This window comes from Macrobrachium nipponense, chromosome 13 (assembly GCF_015104395.2).
Source record: "Macrobrachium nipponense isolate FS-2020 chromosome 13, ASM1510439v2, whole genome shotgun sequence".
Lineage (NCBI taxonomy): Eukaryota > Metazoa > Arthropoda > Malacostraca > Decapoda > Palaemonidae > Macrobrachium > Macrobrachium nipponense.
The window spans coordinates 58,538,240-58,561,432 of record NC_087206.1 but is presented as its reverse complement, the minus strand read 5'-3'; the positions used below and the strand labels follow the sequence as shown (position 1 = coordinate 58,561,432).

At 40.6% G+C, this 23,193-nt stretch overlaps 1 protein-coding gene across 1 annotated transcript in view; it reads left to right on the top strand.

Moving 5' to 3' along the window:
• The first annotated feature begins 2,365 nt into the window (after nt 1-2,365).
• Nucleotides 2,366-23,193, top strand: part of LOC135225805 (uncharacterized) — a 26,518-nt gene continuing 5,690 nt past the window's right edge. Inside the window, exons 1-2 of the mRNA XM_064265300.1 lie at nt 2,366-2,552; nt 23,171-23,193. Of these exons, the coding sequence (XP_064121370.1) occupies nt 2,515-2,552; nt 23,171-23,193 (61 nt within the window). The 5' untranslated portion in view covers nt 2,366-2,514. The remainder of the gene's footprint in view (nt 2,553-23,170) is intronic.

Sequence of the window (23,193 nt, the reverse complement as noted above, 5' to 3'; positions counted from 1 at the left end):
ATATAATTTAAATAGTGATAATAGAGAGATATATGATAGATATATATTTATATATATATACTATTATATATATATATATATATTATTTTATATCTATATATATATAACATATATAACATATATACTATATATAAATATATACATATATATATATTATATATATATATATATATATAGATATATATATATATATATATAATATTTATATTTAATATATATATATATATATATATATATATATATATATATATAATATATTTATATATATATACATATAGATTATAATATATATAATAATATATATATTATATAGCAATATATATATACATATATATATATCAAGTATAAGACTAGACTCAATGATTGTTTCTTTCCAGTGCACTATTATTAGAATTAACTCCATTCTTTCCCCTGCCCAGTTGACTGTATGATTTTTTTTTTACTAACCTTTACATATTTTACACTACTTGTTGTTCTATTTAATTTTCCCATTTTTTTTCCTAGTCTGACTAATGTGAACGTTTTCACAAGACTTACACGGAATGCGGTATATACATCCCCCAGCATTGTCGGAAAAGTTCTTTACAAGTTAATGCTTCGTTGTTTTTATTTCCAATATTATTACAAAATTCCCAAATACTGATGGATATATATATAATTATATATATATATATATATATAATATATATATATATAAAATTCCATGGAAGTCTTATGGTGACTTTTTTTATCTTCGAACTGGCAAAAACATTGGAAATAGAATAGATCGGCATAGAAAATGGGCAAGAAATACGCACATACGTACAATCAGATCGGTAGAGTAAAAGAGATAGTTTATTCTAATAAGCCCCTCGGAGAAACATTTGGTCCATGTGATTAAAGAATGCCTTTTCTAATATGATGAATATGACATTAGCCATGGCATGTATAAACTTGATCCATTATTTTCAAAAGAAATATGTAAAATGTTTAAATTCTAGGGCAGGTAGTAGATATCTATGCAAAAATGATAATGAAATTTGTAAAGAGCGAACCTGATCCACGTACAAATGATTGTGTAGCTCTTCTTCATGGCACCTGTTAGATGTGGAGGTTTAGTTTCCAGCGGCCTGTATGTTTGTTTGTACTGTCTCTCCCAGCAAATTTATATTATGAATGTCTACAACCATGCTTCAGTACTTCCTTATTGACCTAGAAAGAAAGCCAAAACTGTTCAAGACCTACATCCAGTCGTTTATTTGTTCCTGTTGTTAAGAGAGATATATAATGCATGTGTGTTATATACATACATGTATATTTATGTGTATATATATATATGTATACGTATACATACACACACATACACAAACAATATATATATATATATATATATATATATATATATATATATATATGTGTGTGTGTGTGTGTGTGTGTGTATCTGTGTGTGTGTGTCTGTGTGTGTGTGTGCGTGCGTGTGTGTGAGCGTGTGTGTAGCCTGATCAAAAAGTATAATTCAGAGACATAATTTGTGTTTCTGTTACAATTCCATTTGATGTACCATTTCTTTATTGTTCCTATGCAATTCTTCTACTTACTGGATTTTTGTTCCATGTTTATCTGGTGTTTTCATAAGATTGTAAAAATAAAGCCCACACGAAGAAAGTTGACAGTATCGTTTAAAAAAGACGAAAAAATATTAGTAGATGTCTTATATATTTTTTATATTTTTTATGTCTATTTACAAGGTATTTTATTTTAATATTGACATTATTTCTGTTAATATTACCTGTATTATTTTAAGTTTGAAAAATATACTTTTGTAATCGTTATAATGACTCGAGCTCCTGATCCCAGATTTGATTTCATGTCTTATTTAAAACCACTTATTTACAGTCAAGTGTAACATTTGCTTCTGACCGAATGATGACGAACCAAAAGTCGTGACCTGTATATAATCTAGATTATAATAAAAACGCATTTTGGATCCAAATTCACTTTTTGTATAAAAATGCATATATAGTACTGTTTTCTCAGCGCTGACACAGTTTATAAGCCACCTTGATAAACTGTTACACGAGACGAATTCCATGAATTTCCGACGAAGAAATAAAGAAAAAAAATTACGAGGTGTACTGATTTGCATATTACTTCCTTACAGAAAATGATAGTGCACGGATAATCTACCATCTGTCATTACCTTTATTAAATGAGATTTATTTAATTATCAATCTTGAAGGCCATCCTTGATACCACAAAACTGAAATTAATACTTTGGGCAAAAAATATTCTTTGTTGTAAACTAACGAGCGCAGCAAAGACAAACTCTCCTTAACGACTCCATGGGGAATGCTTGTTTAGAAGCGCGCAATGTCCATCATCCTTGACCAGTCAGTCGATCAGTCAGTCAGTACTCAGTGACGGTTCAGTTCTAGTGTTTACCCTGTACATCTTTTGCATTTTAATTAACTTAGTAAAGCGTTTAGCTTTAGTAAAATTGATTTTATTTTTGAAGTCTGGGTTTAACGTTTCGGTATGGCATTGAAAAGTGGTTTTAGAATAACGTTAAAAGGGTAAGTTTGAGTGTGTGTTTTTTTCTTTTTTTTCTGCACAAGTGTGTTGGTTGTTCTTGTTTTGGTTACGGTTTGTTAATTGAGTGCCACTGTTCGAACCTTTTTAAATTCTGAGGTCTGGTATAATTCCCCCATGTTTTGCATGTTACATCCTTTTAAGATATACCAGCAGCAGGGTACGCGATTTTGTGGGTACGAAGAGCTAGAGCGGTGGTTTGTGAGTAAACTATGTGGCGCCCCCGCCCGGGCAATGTTGCCAACCGTGGGGGTAATTACCCTATGCGTAGGGTAATTACCTGGGTCTGTAGGGTAACGGGTTAATGCCACGAAATCTAAGCAAAATGTAGGCTAATTTCGAGATGTTTGTCTTTTATTATATTTTAATTTATATTTGAATTTTGTTTGGAAAAGATATATAGCGAAAAATAATTTTTTTACTATTTTTTTTTTAAATTGGAGTGTCAAAGCAAAAGCTGCAACCAACGCTAGTAATGACAGTGATATTGATATGGAATGGGGAAAGTTGCCCCTACTTCGATGAGATGGAAAAGAAAGACCTGAAAACGAAACCTACGATGAATTTTGGGTTTTCCTAGCCAATGTTAAGAATTTGACTGTGCGCCTGTATTTAAAAATTAATGTTTTATCCAAATTAGCGTTCACTCTCCCCAACTCAAATGCCGAGCTGGAAAGTTATTTTTGTTTTTGTTTTTAACTGATACAAAACAAAAGAAAATGGGGCCAGAATGATTGAATACCATGTTTGTTACTAAATCAGCAATGAAGGGTAAAGGGGGAAGATTGGAGAAATAGAAAGATAACTGACCATATTGACCTTCATCAAGTTTCATTGTATGGATTTAAGTGTAAATAAATCCCAATGGACAAAAAATTTATTAATATATCTTAAGGCCAGGCGTAGGGTAATGACAGTGCGAGTAGGGTAATTTCAGTGCCTAGGTAGGGTAAGGGGCTCTTAGATGGTTGGCAACACTATGTGCTTGGTTAGACACTAATCCATTCATCATATTCTGGTTGTTCTCTTATTCCCAGTGACTGCTTCGAAAAGCATTAAGGGAAACCCAAAGTGATGAGGTATAGCCAAGAATAAAGTGTACGAAAATTGTCGAGAGGCTCATTTGCGCAAGGGCTAACGCGCCCAAATGGTTCCGCTACAGAATGCTGGCCATGAATCTGTGGAACGATGTAATAACAAATTTGTACACTATCTTGGCTATCCATTAATATTAAGTCACTGGCTAATTTATCTCATAGCTTGAATACGCTTTTCATACTTTGTGATCTTTTAAAACTTGTTTGAGCAAATCGTTCATTTAATTAATTATTCAATTTTAAAATTATTCAACCACAACATAACAATGTATTGCGACTCTCGGTATACACAGAGAAATGGGATTATAGCTTAGGATAAGTGAATTTTTTCTAGGCAGCGAAGGTGATGGTTCAAAGTGGAAAGCAAGCGGTTGCAGAAATTGTCTGTGATCACGAAGTTCAAAAAGTTTCCATGAAAAGTAGTTCTCCATTATTTCATGAACAGCGGCACAGTTGCCCCACAGTAATACTATAAATGTTTAATATATTTTTCAGACAGATAATCTTTTGTATTATACTTTTGAGTTAACTTTGTTTGCATACATGCACATTTTTAACAAATGTAGGGCATACAAACCCAAAGCGTCAATAGGTCTAGCAAGAATTTTTGGATATTTGATTAAATCTAGTCTGGTATCACTTGATTTAAAGGGGAAATGCAGGTTTTTAAAGGAACTAATCCTAGTGTGAACTAACTTAAGCAAAGTGCTAGTTTACACCTATAGGAATTCAGTATGAGAGCAATACCCAGTAAAGTCCATCTTATGCACACTGTGATGTTATGGTGTACTACACGCTTGATCTAAAATGTTTGCTTTACAAAATTTGAGCAATATACCAAATTGTTCCTATTGATGTATCTGGCAAATCTGTTTCAATGACAGTTGCTAAACAATAGACAGTAGCAATAAGATTGATCAAGGGTGTTGTACTTGTGACAGGCATACCTTTGTATTTTGTTGCATTGGTTCCCTATCAAAACTGGATCAATTTTAAAAAATGTGTACTGCTTCTCCGAACTATCAGGACTTCTCTGTACTGTATGCAGCAGAATATTAAATGCAGTCAAGACCTATCAATATTGGTGTAACATAGCTTTTATATTGGTGCAATAGACGAAACATTGTCTGGCTATAACTTTCAACTTTTACAGAAAAACACTGGGATTTCCTGAAAGAGTCCATGAACATTTTAGTAAATGTCAGGTATGGGACAAACACTTAATGGTCCAGTTACAAATAAGTGTATTTTACTTAGTTTTATGTATCTATAAATTGTATAAGATTTCTTCGCCTTCCTGACAGCCATCATCGTCCTCGTTTTCTAAATAAATTGGCTCCTGGTTCCGTGACATCTCACACATCGACATTTTCGTTGGTATTTTACTTTGTCATTGATATTTTGCTTTATTGACTTGTAATGAGTTTTTGTAAGCAGTGTCAGTAGTGATTGTTTTTTGTGGACCTAACAAAAAATGTGTGCGTCTTTTTAACAAGCCAGTGAACGTCCATTTTTCAGTTCTGTTGGATTTTCTGAGAACAGGATGTATTGTCCATAGTCTTAAGCCAGAAGTGAAAAATATGATGCTCTCTTCAGGGTTACATGGTCAGGTTCTTAAACTCGGGTCCTTGATACTTCATGTAATTGATTTCTGATACTGATAATACCTCCAGATTTTTAAAGCTAAAAAAAATTGTCTTAAGAGGATTTTCTCATAAAACATCCTGCTCATGAGGACTGCTGACTACTTAATCAACCGGGATTTCAGCTAGACTCAGAAATCTTTAAATTTGATCCAGGCACAGAGTATATCAAAAAAATCCAGTTGATGTTGCAAAATGTTAATCCATTTCTCCAAGTTGACTGATGTACTAAGTTTGACAAACCATGTTTTCTTTGTTTAGATTCGATAAATAGTCCAGTGTGCTATGTAGCAACTTTGTGGAGGGTATTCTGAAAAAACCCTGATAACAGTAAAAGGTAATTGGTCATGACACTGAAGGTGCTACAGCAGATGATGGTTGGTTGACACATGAAGACCCAGGAGCAGGGCAAGGCTGATGGTTTAATTGCTTTCTATGGTTCACGATGTAGATTATATTTAAATATCACTTAGGTTGTTTAAATTTTCTAGATTTCTCGTGAATTTCATTGCTCGCTCGCCTACTAAATTTTCTACAGCCAGACATTATTCAGACCACTTTCAGTAGTTTCCATGTAAACATTAACCTCGGCAATGTTATTTTTGCTGATGATACAGCTTTGGTAGTTTGTCATATCTAAAGGATTCTGCATTTGGTGAAATCTGTTCTGTATTGCATGCCATTCTTAAACTACACACCACATCAACTAGGTAGTTTAGTTCCTTAGTAAAGCAAAGACTGAACAGATTGTGTTTAATTCCTATCTAGTAATACTGCATCGTCAAAAGCCCATTGTGCCCAAGAATTAAATGTAATGAATAAACCAACTAACCCCACAATAATTAGTAAATGGCATTAATTCATCTGTCAGAAAATAGGTTATATGCAATCCAATGAAATATAATTAAATTTATATTCGAAACTGAGTTAGAGGCTGTTAGAATTTGCTTATTATAGTAAATAGTTCGAATAAATAAAACCGAAAGTTTGTGGCCAATATGCAATAATGTTAAACTGAACACAATCTAATTTATACAATTTTGGATTACAATATTTACATTGTATACCGTAAAGTTCAGTGTGTCAAGGCTTTATTCTTACATTGTATACCGTAAAGTTCAGTGTGTGTAAGGCTTTATTCAGTACAGTATACCTCAAGGCTGTCATGAGTACTATATACATACTTGTGTAAAGTTAAAAGCGAGTATGTAGTTAATTTATTTGCAGTAGGGTTGCTGAAGTGCAATTTCTTCACATTGAAAAAATGGTAGAAAATAACTTAAATAATTTAAATGACTAAATTTGTTATACCATGGTGGTAATTCTAAGCCCTCATTCTGTGGTAAAGTAGACTATGGCAGTTGATGTTTTGCTATGTTATTTTACTTACTGAACAAATATTTAAAGTGATATTTATTCGGCCGACTGTAATTAAACAGTAATTTACCTTAGAAGACTACATGATGGTACAAGAAGACTACATGATGGTACAAGGGGTGCGATGTACCGACATACAGAGTTCAAAGGTAATTAACAGATTAGTTACAGGCGACCGGCAAAGTATTAACTTTTAACTCTTGTTAAAGTAAGTAAAATAACGTGGGGAAAACGTCAACTGCCACAGTCTACTTCGACTGAACAATCTTCGAACTTTTGGTTTGGGGCCAATAAACGTAAACAAACCGCCATATTTGAATTCTGGTAGGGGGTGTGGGATACATAACCAGCAGGGAGTGTAACCTATAGGTTATGATACTAACCTAACCTAGGTGTTACCTGACTGTGGGGGCTCAGACCAGCCATAACCCCCTTAAAGGACGGCAAGCTTAGACGTGTAACATAGGTAAGGAGTCGGTGACTGAAACAAAAGCTCTCCTTAGTTTCCTATAACATGGCGCATGCGCAGTAGGATTCGGCGTCGTAATAGCAGTAGTAATAGTAATAGGTGGATTTTGGCTATGTAACGGCTCTGTTATTGGTTTATCGCTTTATTTCGGCTTGTATTTAGGGTTTCAAATGTCATAGTAAGAGGAAATAACACTATGGCAAAACCTTCCCCAAAGTGTTTTACCCCACCCATAACCCTGCTTTTCCATCAGCCCCCCTTACCATAGGATAGACTTTAAGCCGTTATTCTCCCAAGTGTTTTACCCCAACCAAAAACCCCGCATTCCCAAAGGTAAATTACAGGTTAATTACAGTTGGCCAAAAAAATATTACTTTAAATTCTTGTTCAGGAGGTAAAATTCTATAGAAAACGTCAACTGCCACAGTCTAGTTTTTCCATGGTATAATGGCTTAGATCTACTGGGCATGCTTTCATAAATTTCCTTGACCGTATTTTTTGCCAGATCTTGTCATACACTGACTTTGTTGAATTACTACAAACGAACCTCGAATCGGAACTTATCCCTGTGTGATGTCATTGGCACTGAAAAAATATGGAGGGTTTGAAAAAGGCTTTACGAAGCTCATGCAGTGGGAAATTGTACTGGATTGGAAATAAGGTTGAAGGGTACTGGACTGGAAATAAGGTTGCAGGGATGCGATGTCCATAGGCAAGAAAATATTTAAAATTTTCAGACTCGGGTGGTTTTGACTGTGAAATGGGTGAGGACTAGTTAGTTTTAAAGGTAGACTCAAAGAAGGCTGAAGGCATTATAAGCCTGGAAATGGCAGCGAGGTCATATATGTAGACCCAGACAAGGTGGACAGTGTTACAGTTCAAAGCAATGTTGAGAAATTATCTCGCATTAAACCTGTCAAAGGAAAATAATTTAAAATTTTAATGTTTAATAATGATCAGATACTTTTTAATTTTAGGTGATTGGGTCTGAATGGATTTTTTCTGATAAGTGCTCAAAATTGCAGTAGCAGTATAGATTATTTTAGTTGCAGTACAAATATTTGGCCTTGCCTTCTGAACTCCTGTTTAAAAGCCTAGGGGAGGGGGAGAGGAGTGCTGTTTAATGTAGCAGTCCAACCCCTCTCACTTCTTGGTGCAACTGTATAGTTTTAAAAGTTCCACTTATAGATCCCTGTATATCATCTCATTTAGTCTCTGGACCTCTTTATCATGCTGTCCAACAACTCCAACTCTAGTCTTTTTGCTGTCTTAGCCTAAATGTCTCAAAATCACAGAGTTTATAAGGTTAGGTTAGACATTTCTAAATCTTAAGGTGAGCAATGCCAGTTATTTGTTGGTTAGGGGATGAGCTGTAATAATACCTGGATATGTAATGGGCAGTTGTACCAACCTTTAGAAAATATCCTAGTGTAACTTATCTTAGGGTAACTTCAACAGAAGTTACTCTAAAACTTGAGTTATATGTTGGTGGGGTGGGGCTAATACTCTTAACCTTGACCCAACTTACACCAGTGCAACTTGATTAAAGATTAATTTGACTCTGCCTTGTTGGATGGGGCCTTGTTAGGTGGGTTGCAAGTGTAGATAGGACTAAGACACCATCAAGGTTGAGTGAAATTTAGGTTCTGGGAAGTTTGAATCTGCTGTGCAAAATAGAGCTCATTTTAGGTAAAGTAAATTATATTTTTTGCTGCACCATCCAAAGTTATTAATACATTTTAGTTTACTGGTTTACTGAAAGATTTCCCATGGTTTGCAGGGTTGGTTACTTTCAGTAATAGGTAAATAATTTCGAGCCAACTAACCTATTCTGTAGTCAATGAATTGCCAACAATTGCGAATTGTGTAACTTAATTAGCATAAGATTAAAAATTTGTGGACGATGCTAATCCCTTGACAAGGGACTTTTTGCAAGGAAACTTCACTTCAAACAAATATCAGTCATTGGTTGTCAAGTTATAGTTTCTTTTGATAATCATAAGTTTTTATTCCTATGACACAAAACTGGATGGAAAAAGCTTTGTGATGACGCTAAGACTGGTTATGAGCAACAACCCATGGGTAGGCCGAATATGCTTTTTCTTAAAGGGTTTCAGTAGAGAAAAATCCCACGTCTCGAGGAAGAATTCATATACCACTGTTAAAGCAAATTCATGTGATGTGTTAGTACCACTGTACTTTAATAGAATTTTTGCGAAAGCGGCTGCTTGCCCAAAGCTATAATTCCCCTGGAGCACTTTGACCTTAGTGAGTGTAAGGTTCATACTTAATTTTGGGATGGAAGGAATAGGAAAGGTTAGTTAGTTGCTTGGGATGAAAATGTTATTTTTGGATAATATTTTGCCGCCACTATTTCATCCTATGGAAATATGTACAAACATGTATTTTATGTTGGCTTATTTCATCGATGTGATTAGTGCTGATCATTTAGTTAATTTTAGCTCACTCAGAATTACTGAAAAATTAAGAAGTTCTAAGTATTTAAAGATGTGTAAAATTTAAATTTTGTTACCTTCAATTAGTCCCAAAATTTCCTGTGATGGGGTTCTGAGTTATAGCCACAAAATGGTGGCCATTGTGATTTTGGTTTTCCTACTTATTGCTTGGAAAGGGTTAAGAATTTCATTTAGTAAATGAAGTACTATAGATGATTTTTTATAAGGCAGTTTAATAATATCTGCATAAATTTCTTAAGTATCAATACATCAGTGTGAAATTATAGGCTTTAATATTCAATTATTCATTGGCACTTAATGAAAAATATTGCATACTTGCTAAGAGATAAATAACCGGGATACTAAGTTTTAACCAATATAAATGTTTAATTTCCTAGTCTTTCAAATGAAACAAAAATTTCTTCTCCATGATAAACGAGTACTAACAGACTAAGTACATGAAACTCGCACACACATACACACACACGTACACTCACAAAATTTTGCGTTCTCTTGTTCGGCCTGTACAAGATCCCTGGATCTTAGAAGTACCCCTTCATGGGGTATGCCTGCACTTGGAGGGTATGTTCACATGTGGTCATGCCACCTCTTGTGTAGCTTGTGGTTTGCTACAAGCTCTAGTCATGTGCACGGAAATTTTTACCCATTTCCTTATTGCCTCTTAATAGGTTGACTTGCCAAATACAGGGAGGTGTTTGTTGGTTGACCATGATTATGAATGTCATTTGGAGGCTGGGTCTTCCATGGCACGTTGTTGTTCCTGTGAATGTGCTAGGTATTGGACAGATGAGTCTCTCGGGTATAGGGGAATTAGCTCCTCGGAAAGTTGTCTAGATGAGTTTCCAAGAGAATATCCTGCTTATTTATAAGCTTAATAATCTCATAGAAGCTTCCATAGTGTTACACTTGGCCTTAGTTTCATCAGTTGAATATACCTTTGTGTGTATACCTGAAGTGAGATTCAGTCTGGTTGCTGTTGTCTTAACTTGGTAGTGCTGATTTGGGGCGAGTGAATTTGGATCTTTGGGTCGGGAACTTCCTTTCCCTGTTGCTATCATGCTACTGAGTCTGTGGGGGCATGGAGTCTGTGGCCATGGCTACCTTTCAAGCTTCCTTATGGATATACCTTTGGTTGACCAAGGCAGTCTCTGCCATGACAGGACTCTTATCTCAGGAAAGGAGGGTTGTCTTTGCCATGACAGGTGTCTTATCTCAGGATAAGAAGGCTAAGTTCAGGAGGTTGCTGGTGTCGGTGGAAAGGTTTGGTATGAGTTAGTAGTAGTAGTAGTAGTAGGAACTAAGAGTAGTAGCAGCAGCAGCAGCAGCAGCAGCAAGAGGTGAAGAGGTAATAAGAGGAGGAAGTGCATGAGTTGCTGTTGTTTGAGACTTAAAGGGCAGTTCAAGAAAGTCCTTCTGGTTGAGTTAGGTGGTTGCACTGGCCAGTGTCAAATTGTCTAGTTGCACTGTTTGTTGTCTTAGTGATCTATCTTGGCTGCAGTCCTTTATCGAGTGTTCATTTTGTCTTTTCACATAAGTAACTTGACAAGTAATTGCAAAGCTATACTTGTGTGCAGCAGCTGAAATTTGAAATTTGGTTGTGATTCAGTTTGTGGTGTGTGTTAGGGTGTGGGAGACCAGCCCAACCACTATTGGAAACCATGGAAGAAACAAAATTGCTTGCCTCATTTCTGCCGGCATTCGATGCAAGACTGGATGTTTGCAGCAGCCTTATCCTGTACATAACTCCGTTGCTTCTGAACCTGATGCCATTGCCAGCCCCAAGTAAGTTTGATCGCAAATTCGACCTTGTGGTCAACACTATCTTAAGTTGAGAGAGTTGGTTAAGGTCCTAAGGTCCTAATGGATCAAATGCACTGTATGGTGCAAGTGCTAGTCATACTGGAGGAGGTGATAGTCTGTCCCTCAGACTCCCAGATGAAGGTCCCTGTCACACTCTTGAACCTGGGAGGAGACATAATGGAGGTCCAAACGACGTCTATGGGGTTTGCCCATGGACAGTCGCCTCCTCATACAATTCTGTGGCTTGTGAGTCGGACACCCGTTGGAAAGGAGTCTGTCAGTGTGCATCAGTGGAGACAAATCAGATGGTGATCTCTTCCATCCAACCGGCCGACTGGATGATCACCTGGTTATGCAGGATTTGTATTTCCACATTTCCAGAATGCCAGGAAATACATAAGATTTGTCTTAAAGGGCAGGGTCTACCAGTTTTGAGCTCTCTTGTTTTAGTCTCTCCATGGCTCCTCTGGTATTTACAAGTGTTCTAGCACCTATACAAGTGGCTACACCTGATAGGCCACGATGTATCCTTATACCTGGACGACTGGCTCCTCCATTCATTGTCACAGGAACAGTGCATGAAAGATCTACAGTTAATTCTTCACCTGGCCCAGGATCTAAGGCTTTTAATCAAACTGGAAAAATATCTTAACCCTGACTAAGGAGATTCCATACTTGGCGATGAGGACTCTCTCTTGAGTATTTTGGGTTTTTAAATTCCCAAAGAGGTTAGTCATGCTTTCATCAGTATAAGATCTTGCGCTCAAGTCATGTTAGCTAGGGACACACTCGTCCATTGGGCAGTCTGTGAAATTAGGAAGGCTATACATAAGACCTATTCAGTTCTTCCTAAGAGCAAGCTGGAACAGAAAGGAGCAACTGGATTTGGCAATGTTCCCCATTACGAAGGTGATAAAAGTGGACCTAATGTGGTGGACATCCAAAAGCAGATTTTTAGTGGGGAAGTCTCTACACCTCGTGAACCCAGACTGCTTTTATGCAGATGCCTCTGATTGAGGCTGGGTGGCCCCTTCTAGGTTACTTGCAGGTTTCCAGACTGTCCCTGGAGCAACAAGCTCTCCACATAAATATCGAAAAACCAACTCTTATTCATCTAAGATTTGTTGAACAGTCACAGATACGGTCGTGGTGGTGTACCCTGACAAATCACAGGGCTTTTCTACGTAAAGAAGCAGGGCAGAACACACTTTCTCCCTTTGCGAGGCAGTGAAGGCACTACTGCTCTGGGCGAATCAGAATCGGGTCAAAATAGTCGCTTGATTTATTCAAGGGAGTATGAATGCCTTGGCAGAAGAGTTAAGTTGGCGAGGGCAAGTTCTGCCGACAGAGTGGACTCAAAACTTAGTTTTGTGTGACAGCGACAAGTTTTGCCGACAGAGTGGACTCTTAAACTTAGTTTTGTGTGACAGCCTTTGGAATTTGTGGGGCAGGCCGATGGCAGACCTGTTCATCACATAAAAAAACCACTACCTTCCTTAATTCTGTTTGCAAGTTCTGGACCCTCAGGCATGGGCAATAGATGCAATGATCATTAACTGGTCAAACAGATTTTTACACCTTCCCCCCTTTCAGCATGGTAAGGAAGGTAATAAACAAATTCTTATCACACCAAAACATAAGGACCTTGGCCTCGCAAGGAGTGGTTCCTGGAACTTTTGAGGCTTTGTGAATTTTCCCAGGCTGCCCCCTTAAAATTTGCATTTACTCAAACAGCCCCACCTTTGGATGTTACATAAAAGCCTATCCACTCAGGCTCTGACAGGCTTCAGACTGTCTGAAAGCTTGTTGGAGCGAAGGGATTTTCAAGGAAAGCTGCGAAGATCTTAAGAAATTTACTGTCAGTCCTCCATAAGTCTTCTGTGGGTAGTGTAGTAGCAGTAACATTCTACTAAAATCACTTTATCCCAGATAGTTGACTTCCTTCTCTTCCTAAGGACTGTAAAGGGGGACTGCATCTACCATCATAGGATATAGGGCTATATTGGTATCTTGAATAAAGATCTGGGTGATCTTATTCTTTCAAGACCTCCAAACAGGAAAGAGACTGCTCATTATCCTGGAACTTGTATACATATATTGCTTAAGTGGTTGATGGGCCCAGCTGTTGTGCCTCTAAATTCCACATCCCTCAATCGTAGGAACATTTTTTTTCTTGTAGCCTTGGCCACCGCCAAACGAGTAAGCGAAGTTCAAACCATTGACAAAACAGTTTTGCTCGGTGAGATACTGTTTGTAACTTCGTTAAGTTTCCTGGCAAAGAAAGTCTCCTTCCAAGCCCTGGCCATGCTCATTCTCCATCTGAAACTGTGTGGATATTCTAGGTCCAGATGAGGAAGTGTCCTTTGTCCAGCTAAGGCATTAAGGTATTATATTGGCACGACTAAGGGGACCAGAACCCCTGCCAGTAAACTGGCGCTTGCCCTCGGGTCCTATCAGTCTAAAAATGCACTATAATTTTTTCTAAGGAGCCTCATTGCAGAAGTGCATTGGCAAAGCCAAGAAGACACATTGTCAATACTGAAGGTGAGAGCACATGAAATCAGGCCTGTTACCACTTCGTACGCATTTAGGCAGAAGTGGTACGCATTTAGGCATATGTCACTTTCAGCAATCGTCCAGTCAAACCTACTGGAAGTACAGCTATGTTTTTGCTACACTATTTAAAGGATTAGAACTAATTTTGCAAACGGTAGTACCTTGGGGCTGTTATTGGCAGCTAGCAAGGTATTTGGGGAAGAAGCATAGGAAGCATATTCAAGGGCGTTTAGTTTTTTGGGGAGTCTGGGGATACCCGTACCTGGAGTACCTTCCAATTTTTTTAGTTGTGGTTTGATGGTGGTTTTTATTTGTTGTAGGTAACAGTACTGTATGGTCTTATAGTATTTTAGTACTGTACCCAGGCAAGGGCAAATTCTTAAAACTTTTCTTTAGCTTTGTGGGTATTAAGAAGACTCCTTACTCACTGATACTGTTTCAGACCTACCATCCAGAAATTCCAGTATCTCTATAGTAGCTGTAGAGGACCGCTTATCAGGGTTATAAGATTTCCTCTTAAGAGTGAAGAAGGCAACTGGGGACTGGAGATAGGCCATTGACCTTTTAGCCCTAAATGAGCTTGTAAAAGTTAGAAACAGCATGGTTGCATTAGATCCCATCTGAGAGGCAATTTCATGCTTTCAATAGAACTGAAATAGAACTGAAGACAAAAAAAATTTTTTGGTGCTCGAATGTCGGCACCCAAATGTTACTGCGCTCAATTGTCTTGCGCTCATTTGTTTTGCACTCAAAAGTCGCCTCACGCTTGTTATAAACGGAAGTCAAATGACACTTATAAAAGTAAGTTAAATGACAGGTGATTACTTAATACACCCAAGTGCATTTCTCTGTAGTCAACTGTCTTCTTGACGATCTCTCTCTCCTCAGATAAACCTAGTAAGCTATTTTGTCATGCCAAATAATGAAAAGAATGGAGAAAAAAAATTTTGTATGAATATCAAGTTTACAGTTGGGCTTTGTAGGAGGCAGTTTCAAAATCTGAATTTCTGGGCTCAGCTCGTGTCGCTGCGCGAAATATCCTTTTAATCTTTATTTATTTCTAGGGTAAATGTACTAACACATACCAGAGAATAAATAAAATAAAGAAAAAGGTCAGTATAACTGACTCGCTCACCCTCTAGGAGGGTGTCGGTATGAACACTAGGCGAGTGAGACCACTACCACGAGCCAAATGCCAATAGAAATCTCCCACTACAAAATCCCTCCAAGAGGGGAGCCGACCCACAGAGTGAGCAGCTCGTACTACTACTACTCCATCCCATGCTGCCGACTGCTGCGCCTCTAGTGGCCATCCTTTCAAGTTAGCGCCAGGAGCCACACGTGCTAATTTTCTCTCTGTGTTTTTTGTGCCCTTTCGTGGATTTTTACTATAATGGAGCGTGCAGCTATCGCAGCAGCTAAGTTAAGTACTCAGTATTTACGATTAGTTGGTTTTTTCCGTCCCTGAGACAGTATTTGCCGTTTTTTAGGTATAAATACGTTCTCGGGGTCGGAAGCATGGCAGGCATGGTTCTGCCGCGTGATGGGTTCGTTCTTGGTCTCCCATACCTAGAACATCCCTTATTATGTACGCTCTATTTGATTATCCGCTTTGTTTAGTTTAAGGTCTACTCAGGTTGTCATGCATGCATGTATTTACCTTATGTAGGCTTTTTCTATCCAGACCCTAGTCCAGGCTCTTAGTATCGGCCTCTGACTAGCTTTGAGTGGTAGACCTGCCTTCGGGTTAGTCGTACACTCCTGGATTTTTTCTCCTGCTATATTACTTTCTCTCTTTTATTTTGTTTTATTTATTATATGTATTTTATCATAGTTAGGTTAGTTAGGCGTCTGGCTTAGCCTAGGTCCTGGTTCATAGAGCCTATACTACCGCTGATCAGTTCGGTTGCTTCCCTATAGTATCTCTCTGTCTTGTTGGTTAGCCCGTGGGCCTGTATCTACCGCTTTTCAGTCCCAGTTGCTTCCCGATAGCTTCTCTCTGATCAGTCGGTTGGCCTAGGTTGGGTGATCGTATCTCTCTTACCGCCTCGTGGTCACTTCGTGATCACGGGACAGCCAGACGCCTGCCCAGTCACCCTTCCCCCTCTCCCGCTCTTCCATAGAGTCGGGCGGGGGTGGGTCGGTCTACCCATGCTCGCTCCACATACCCGAGCCTGCCTCCCTCTCTCTCCTCATGCGGAGGGACTAGGGAGTCGGGACAGACCCAGACTGGTCTCGACCTCTCCGGCTTCTCGGTCCGGCCGGGTGGTACATTGTGGGGGGCCCTGGCCTTCCCCTTCCCCCCTCGTTACTACCTTGTCGCTCCGGGCTAGCTCGAGCATGTATGTCCTCTCGCCCTTTCCCTCCTTACTAGAGCTCCTCCCTGACCGGAGTCCTGGTATCCAGCGGAAGGGGCTAGTCCACTCGGTAGAGTGGACCGGAACATACATTAGGTCACTACTAACCTTACCGTATTGCTGAGTTACTACACTCCGCTTCACACTGAACCTAGTCCGGTTCGCTTGAGTTTAGGTTTAAGTTATCTATAAGTTTATCTAAAGTACCTTAAACCATCCCCCTCCCTTTCATATTCTTACCGGATCTCGCCGGGATTATAGCCTATTCAGGCAAAGCAGGGAGGGGTTATGCCCAAATTTTTCCGAGCTCCGGCATGTAACGGAGTTCTTTTGTCCTTTAGTCTGTAAGTGATGCCTTTTAAGATACTCATGTGTCTTCCCACTTACAGGCCACCAACTGTGAGCATCCGGGATGTTCCGCTACACTTCAGGACCCCTGTGGACACGAAGTTTGCCGGTCCCATGCTCCATGCGCGACTCCGCACGGGGACATCCAGGTCTGGTACCATGAGACGTGTACCATATGTTACGATCTGGTGAGCCGCTGTTGGAAGGGGTAAGTATTCATCTCCAGTAGCTGCTCCGCTTCCTTTTTAGTGCTTAAGTTTTCATCATTTACTTTAACTTAAGGCATCTAGTTTAAGTTATACTTTAAGTTTTAGTTTTAAGTGATTCTTAAATCTAAAATACGCCCTCTCTTACAGGCTCCGGCAGTAAGGGATACCGCACTGGCTACCCTGCGGGCCTGGGTCGGAGGTTTTGGCAAGAACGCCGCCAAGGGTCAGCCCTACATCCTCGAGAAGCGGTTAGCACTATTAATCTTCCCCGGAGGCAAGGCGACAGGTTACGTCGACCCAGTAGAGGCGGACCCGACTATCGCCTTTATCCAACAACAGCTGGCGGCCTCCTTAACGGAACAGACCAGGATATCTCCACGGATGTCGCAACCCTGGATATTAATGTTGAACCGATGGTAGGTATAGACGACCTGTTGGTCGAGGTAAGTAATGTAGGCACTCAAGGGTCACCCTTGGGTGTGACTGTCTCTTCTACCCCTGCAACCTCTCCATCTTTCCAAGGCTTTACGGGTGATGAATTATATACTCCTCCTGAGGCTTCGGTTAGACCTAAGGTCAAGGCTAAAGCGATGACCTTGACTAAGACGTCATCGTCGTCTAAGAAGACGTCCTCGTCTTCTTCCTCACGTAAGTCTCCGGCTCGCAATCCCGGTCCAGACAGGTCTAAAGCTTCTAGCTCCGGCTCTAAGTCCTCAAAAAGTAAATCCAAGGAGAGATCTCGCACTCCGGCAGAATCACCAGTTCCGCTCCCATTGGTTCCAATTCAGAGTCTCCCCTCCACCTCCGCAGCAGCTCCGGCTTTGGACTCCAATGCTGGCCTGTTGCAACAGCTGGGTGACCTAGTTGGGTCCCTTAAGAGTAGTATGGAACAGATGTTCTCTCGCCTGTCGGATAGGATCACTTCCCAAGATTCTATTATAGCCGGACTAAGAGAAGTCCCTCTAGCCTCTCCCTCACTTTCCAACACAAGTGGAACTCAGCTTCCTCCGTATGACTCACTTCCTGCTTTCTCTATGAACAACCCATGGAGAGTAGCGTCATACGCCCCCTTCCAGGACGGTCTCATCTCCATCCCGGAGTTTGGAACTCGAAGAATAGAAGACTTCGAGTTCTACCCGGAAGGCCTACAGCCTCCTTTCATAGGCTACGCAAGGCTCACGCCTTCGGCTATGGTTCGGGACGATAGGGTACCAAAGGAGACAGTCCTCTATTCACGAGACCAGGCTCAGAGAGAATGGCTCAGATGTTTAGAGGACATGGATTGTTCTAACACCAAGATACACCATTCAAAAAGTCCCTTTACCATTTTCACAATGGATGAGAGTACCCCGCTCCCGTTCCTAACCAAGATAGTTAGGTCGACCATCTCAGCGGCCCAGAAGGGGGAACCCATGCCTCAGTTGAAAGAAGCAGATCCCACATCTCCATTACTCCCTTCAATTGGAGAGTTGTGGGAAGACTTGCCGAATACATTCTCAGCTGGCAAACTCAAACCGGACTGTGCTATGGAGCAGTTTGGTGAAAAGCTACCCAGGCTCCCAGATAATCTTATTCAAACTGAATTTGACGCAAAATCACGACTAGCCAGATCAATCAACTCTATGGCTATGTCGGAGGTAGCAACCATGGCCTATGGATCAGAACCAATTTTTAAGCTTATGACCAAAGCCCTGACTCAAACGGTGCAGTCAGATGTGTTCGAGTTTGCCACTGCTAGAATGAATTGTAGAAAGCATGTCCTGCTAGAGGCAACCATTCGACATGAGCCGAATAGGTTACTCTCCTCTAACATCTGGGGCGCAGATCTCTTTCCAGAGGCTATGGTTAAGGAAGTCCAGGCAGAGGCTACGAGGTTGAACCAGAGCCTTAAGGACCGTTGGGGCCTTACGGCTAGGAGGAGACAAGACTTGACACCTAAAGGTAAGGGTCAGAGGAAACCCAGGCGTTTCCAACCTTACCAGAAGAAGCAACCACGCTTTCCTCAACAAGTTCCAGCAGTGCCGTTAGTGCAGACAGCCCAACCTTCCACTTCTAAGGGTCAATCACAGCCAATTTATGTGATATCCCCTCAGCCTCAACCCTCTACCTCATACGCCATCTCTCCAGCTTACAATCAAGCCTTCGAGAGTCAAGCTTCTCAGAAGTATGACCGCTCGGGTAAGGGAGGCAGAGGTAAGCGGTCCTTTCGTGGGAGAGGATCGGGAGGCCCCTTTAATAGGGGAAAGCACTTCAGAGGAGGCCGAGGCGGTTACCAGAACCAATGAAGAACTTCAGGTAGGAGGGAGGCTGTTTCACTTTCGCCACCGGTGGAACTTCAGCCAGTGGGCTCAGAGCATAGTGTCAAAAGGGCTGGGTTGGAGCTGGTTGACGAACCCACCTCCAGCCAGACCTTTCCGTCAACTTCCTTCCAAAGAATTGACAGAGTACGCGGAGGACCTCCTTCAGAAAGGAGCTATAGCGAGAGTCAAGAGATTAAAATTTCAAGGTCGCTTGTTCAGCGTGCCAAAGAAAGGCTCACAAAAAAGAAGGGTAATCTTAGACTTGTCCCGCTTAAACTTAGCCATCCGCTGCGACAAGTTCAAGATGCTCACGATCTCACAGGTGCGGACCTTACTTCCCCGTGGGGCCGTCACCACCTCTATCGATCTTACAGACGCCTACTATCATATCCCTATTGCAGACAATTCCGTCCGTTATCTGGGTTTCAAGATAGGAGACCAGACATTCTCCTTCAAGGTAGTTCCATTCGGACTCAACGTGGCACCCAGGGTGTTCACGAAGCTAGCGGAAGTGGTAGTGCAACAACTCAGATCGCAAGGGATTATGGTAGTGGCATATCTCGACGATTGGTTGATCTGGGCCCCATCAGTCGAGGAATGCAACAAGGCTACACTGAAAGTGATCCGGTTCCTAGAATATCTAGGATTCAAGATAAACAAGTCCAAGTCAAGACTCACTCCAGAGTCAAACTTTCAGTGGCTAGGCATTCAATGGAATCTATCCTCCCACACTCTGTCGATTCCATCTACCAAAAGGAAAGAAATAGCGAAGTCAGTCAAGCAATTTCTAAGTCACAAACTAGCATCAAGGAGAGCTCAGGAAAGGATCCTCGGCTCTCTCCAGTTTGCATCAGTAACGAACGTCTTAATGAAAGCCAAACTGAAAGACCTAACCAGGATCTGGCGCTCGCGAGCAAATGTCAGGTCCAGGGACAAGCTATCCTCAGTGCCTCTAATTCTAAAGAATCGACTTCGGCCGTGGGCCAAAGTCAAGAATCTATCAATGTCAGTACCCCTCCAGTTCCCTCCACCAGGGATCATCATCCACACAGACGCGTCCTTAAGCGGCTGGGGTGGGTAGGGTTTCCCAGGTCAAAAAGGAATAGGTTCAAAGGGATCTTGGTCACGCCAGTTCCGTCAGTTCCATATAAACGTACTGGAGGCAATGGCAGTGTTCTTGACTCTAAAAAGGTTGAACCCACCAAAGAACTCCACATAAAGCTAGTCCTGGACAGCGCAGTGGTAGTACATTTGTATAAACAGAGGAGGCTCCAAGTCACGTCATCTAAATCACGTCATGGTAGCCATCTTCTCCCTGGCAGACAAGTTCAGTTGGCATCTTTCCTCCACCACATAGCTGGAGTGAGAAACGTCATAGCAGACGCCCTATCCCGATCAGTACCCCTAGAGTCGGAATGGTCACTAGACAACAGTTCGTTCCAATGGATCCTTCAAAGAGTCCCAGGGCTACAGGTGGATCTCTTCGCATCCCAAGCGAACCACAAACTACCGTGTTATGTAGCCCCCAACCTGGACCCTCTGGCTTACGCCACGGACGCCCTGGCTCTGGACTGGAACAACTGGGAGAAGATTTACGTCTTCCCCCTCCAATGGAATCTCCTTATGAAAGTATTGAACAAACTCAGGACATTCAAGGGTCAAGTGGCTCTAGTAGCCCCAGACTGGCCGAAGAGCAATTGGTATCCCCTAATTCTGGAACTGGGCCTTCGTCCTCTTCGGATCCCCAGTCCCAAGCTCTCCCAGTCAGTACAAACGAAGACTGGTGTTCGCTTCCTCAAGGATTCTCAAAACCCTAACTTTATGGATTTCATGAAGTTTGCGGCAAAAGAGATGCGAAATATTTGACCCTCAGAACATTCTCTTCTTGGAATCCGATAAAAGGGATTCAACTTTGAGGCAGTATGATGCTGCTGTCAAAAAGTTAGCAACCTTCCTGAGAGAGTCAGATATCAGAATCATGACGGTTAATTCAGCTATATCCTTTTTCAGATCCTTATTTGAAAAAGGTTTAGCAGCTAGCACGATTACGACAAACAAGTCAGCCTTGAAAAAGATATTTCAATTTGGATTTAACATAGACTTGACGGATACCTACTTCTCGTCTATTCCTAAGGCATGTGCTAGACTTAGGCCTTCTGTGAGGCCTACGTCAGTTTCATGGTTCTTAAACGATGTTCTAAAACTGGCTTCTGAAACCGATAATGACACATGCTCGTTTATGATGCTCCTAAGGAAAAACCCAAAACCCTATTTTTATTAAGCCTGGCTTCAGGAGCAAGAATTTCAGAACTGTCGGCTTTATCCAGAGATCCGGATCATATTCAATTCCTTCCCACAGGGGAAGTTCTACTTTCTCCGGAACGGAGTTTTTTGGCAAAGAATGAAGATCCTTTGATGAGGTGGGAACCTTGGAAAGTACTACCTCTTCCACAAGATGTATCCCTTTGTCCAGTTTCAACCTTACGAGCCTTTCTATCCAGGACCTCCTCATCCTCATCGGGGCCCCTCTTTAAGAGGGAAAAAGGTGGAACTTTATCCATTAAAGGCATCAGGCAACAAATCCTGTACTTTATTAAACAAGCCAATCCTGACTCTTTCCCAAAAGTACATGATGTCAGAGCAGTAGCCACCTCAATTAATTATTTCCAACACATGAACTTCGATGAGTTGAAGAAGTATACCGGATGGAAATCGCCGACAGTGTTCAAACGTCATTACCTTAAGTCCTTGGAAGCTCTGAAATTTTCAGCAGTAGCAGCGGGAAACGTAGTTTCCCCTGACTCTAGTTAATTTGTAGTAGAAGATTCAGTCCTCCTTTCTACCTGCCTCACCCAACAGTTCGTCTATTCCTTCCGTGTTCATTTACATTCACCTTGTGCCTTAGCTGCTTTTATGATGATGTAGTGGGTGCCCATTAATTTTTTGACTAGGGACACTCACAGATGATTATGCATATTGATCTCATGGATGTTACCCCCTTATTTTTATGCTAGGGGATACATCTCAATTATAATGATTACGGGTTTTGTATATTAAGGCATATACATTCCTTATATATATTATCATTGTTGATTAATTTGTTCATTTGACTGTTTTAATTGCTATTATATTTTTGATACATGCCTTTACACAGATACCATTTTGTTACATGTAAGCCAATTTACCTCTGTACATATGTAAATTACCTTATGTTAAGAAAACATGTTTAGAATTAAGGGTAATTTAAGCATATTTTTAGTTTGTAATCACTGTGTATTTGTATCTTTTTAGCAATTATATTCTTTTTTATATTTACTTTATTTTTTTTTATTTGAAGACCTATTCTGATTTATTTTATTACTTTTGTTTACAATCTTGTGCTATTTCTCTGGTACGATTTCGCGCAGCGACACGAGCTGAGCCCAGAAAAGGGAATTTTGGACGTAAGGAAAAATCTATTTCTGGCGATTGGCTCGTGTCGCCAGCGAAATCCCACCCTACCCATCCCTGCGCCCAAGATTGTCTGCTAACTTCAGGATGGCCACTAGAGGCGCAGCAGTCGGCAGCATGGGATGGAGTAGTAGTAGTACGAGCTGCTCACTCGTGGGTTCGGCTCCCCTCTTGGAGGGATTTTGTAGTGGGAGATTTCTATTGGCATTTGGCTCGTGGTAGTGGTCTCACTCGCCTAGTGTTCATACCGACACCCTCCTAGAGGGTGAGCGAGTCAGTTATACTGACCTTTTTCTTTATTTTATTTATTCTCTGGTATGTGTTAGTACATTTACCCTAGAAATAATAGATTAAAGGATATTTCCGCTGGCGACCCACGAGCCAATCGCCCAGAATAGATTTTTCCTTACGTCAAAATCCCTTTTATATCTTTTGAAAGCTGTTGAAAACTTTTTTACCTCTGTAGAAGCCTATATTTGCCTAATATAGATTTGTAGTTAAAACACACATCTATTTCAGGGTCCTCATTATCCTGTTGAATG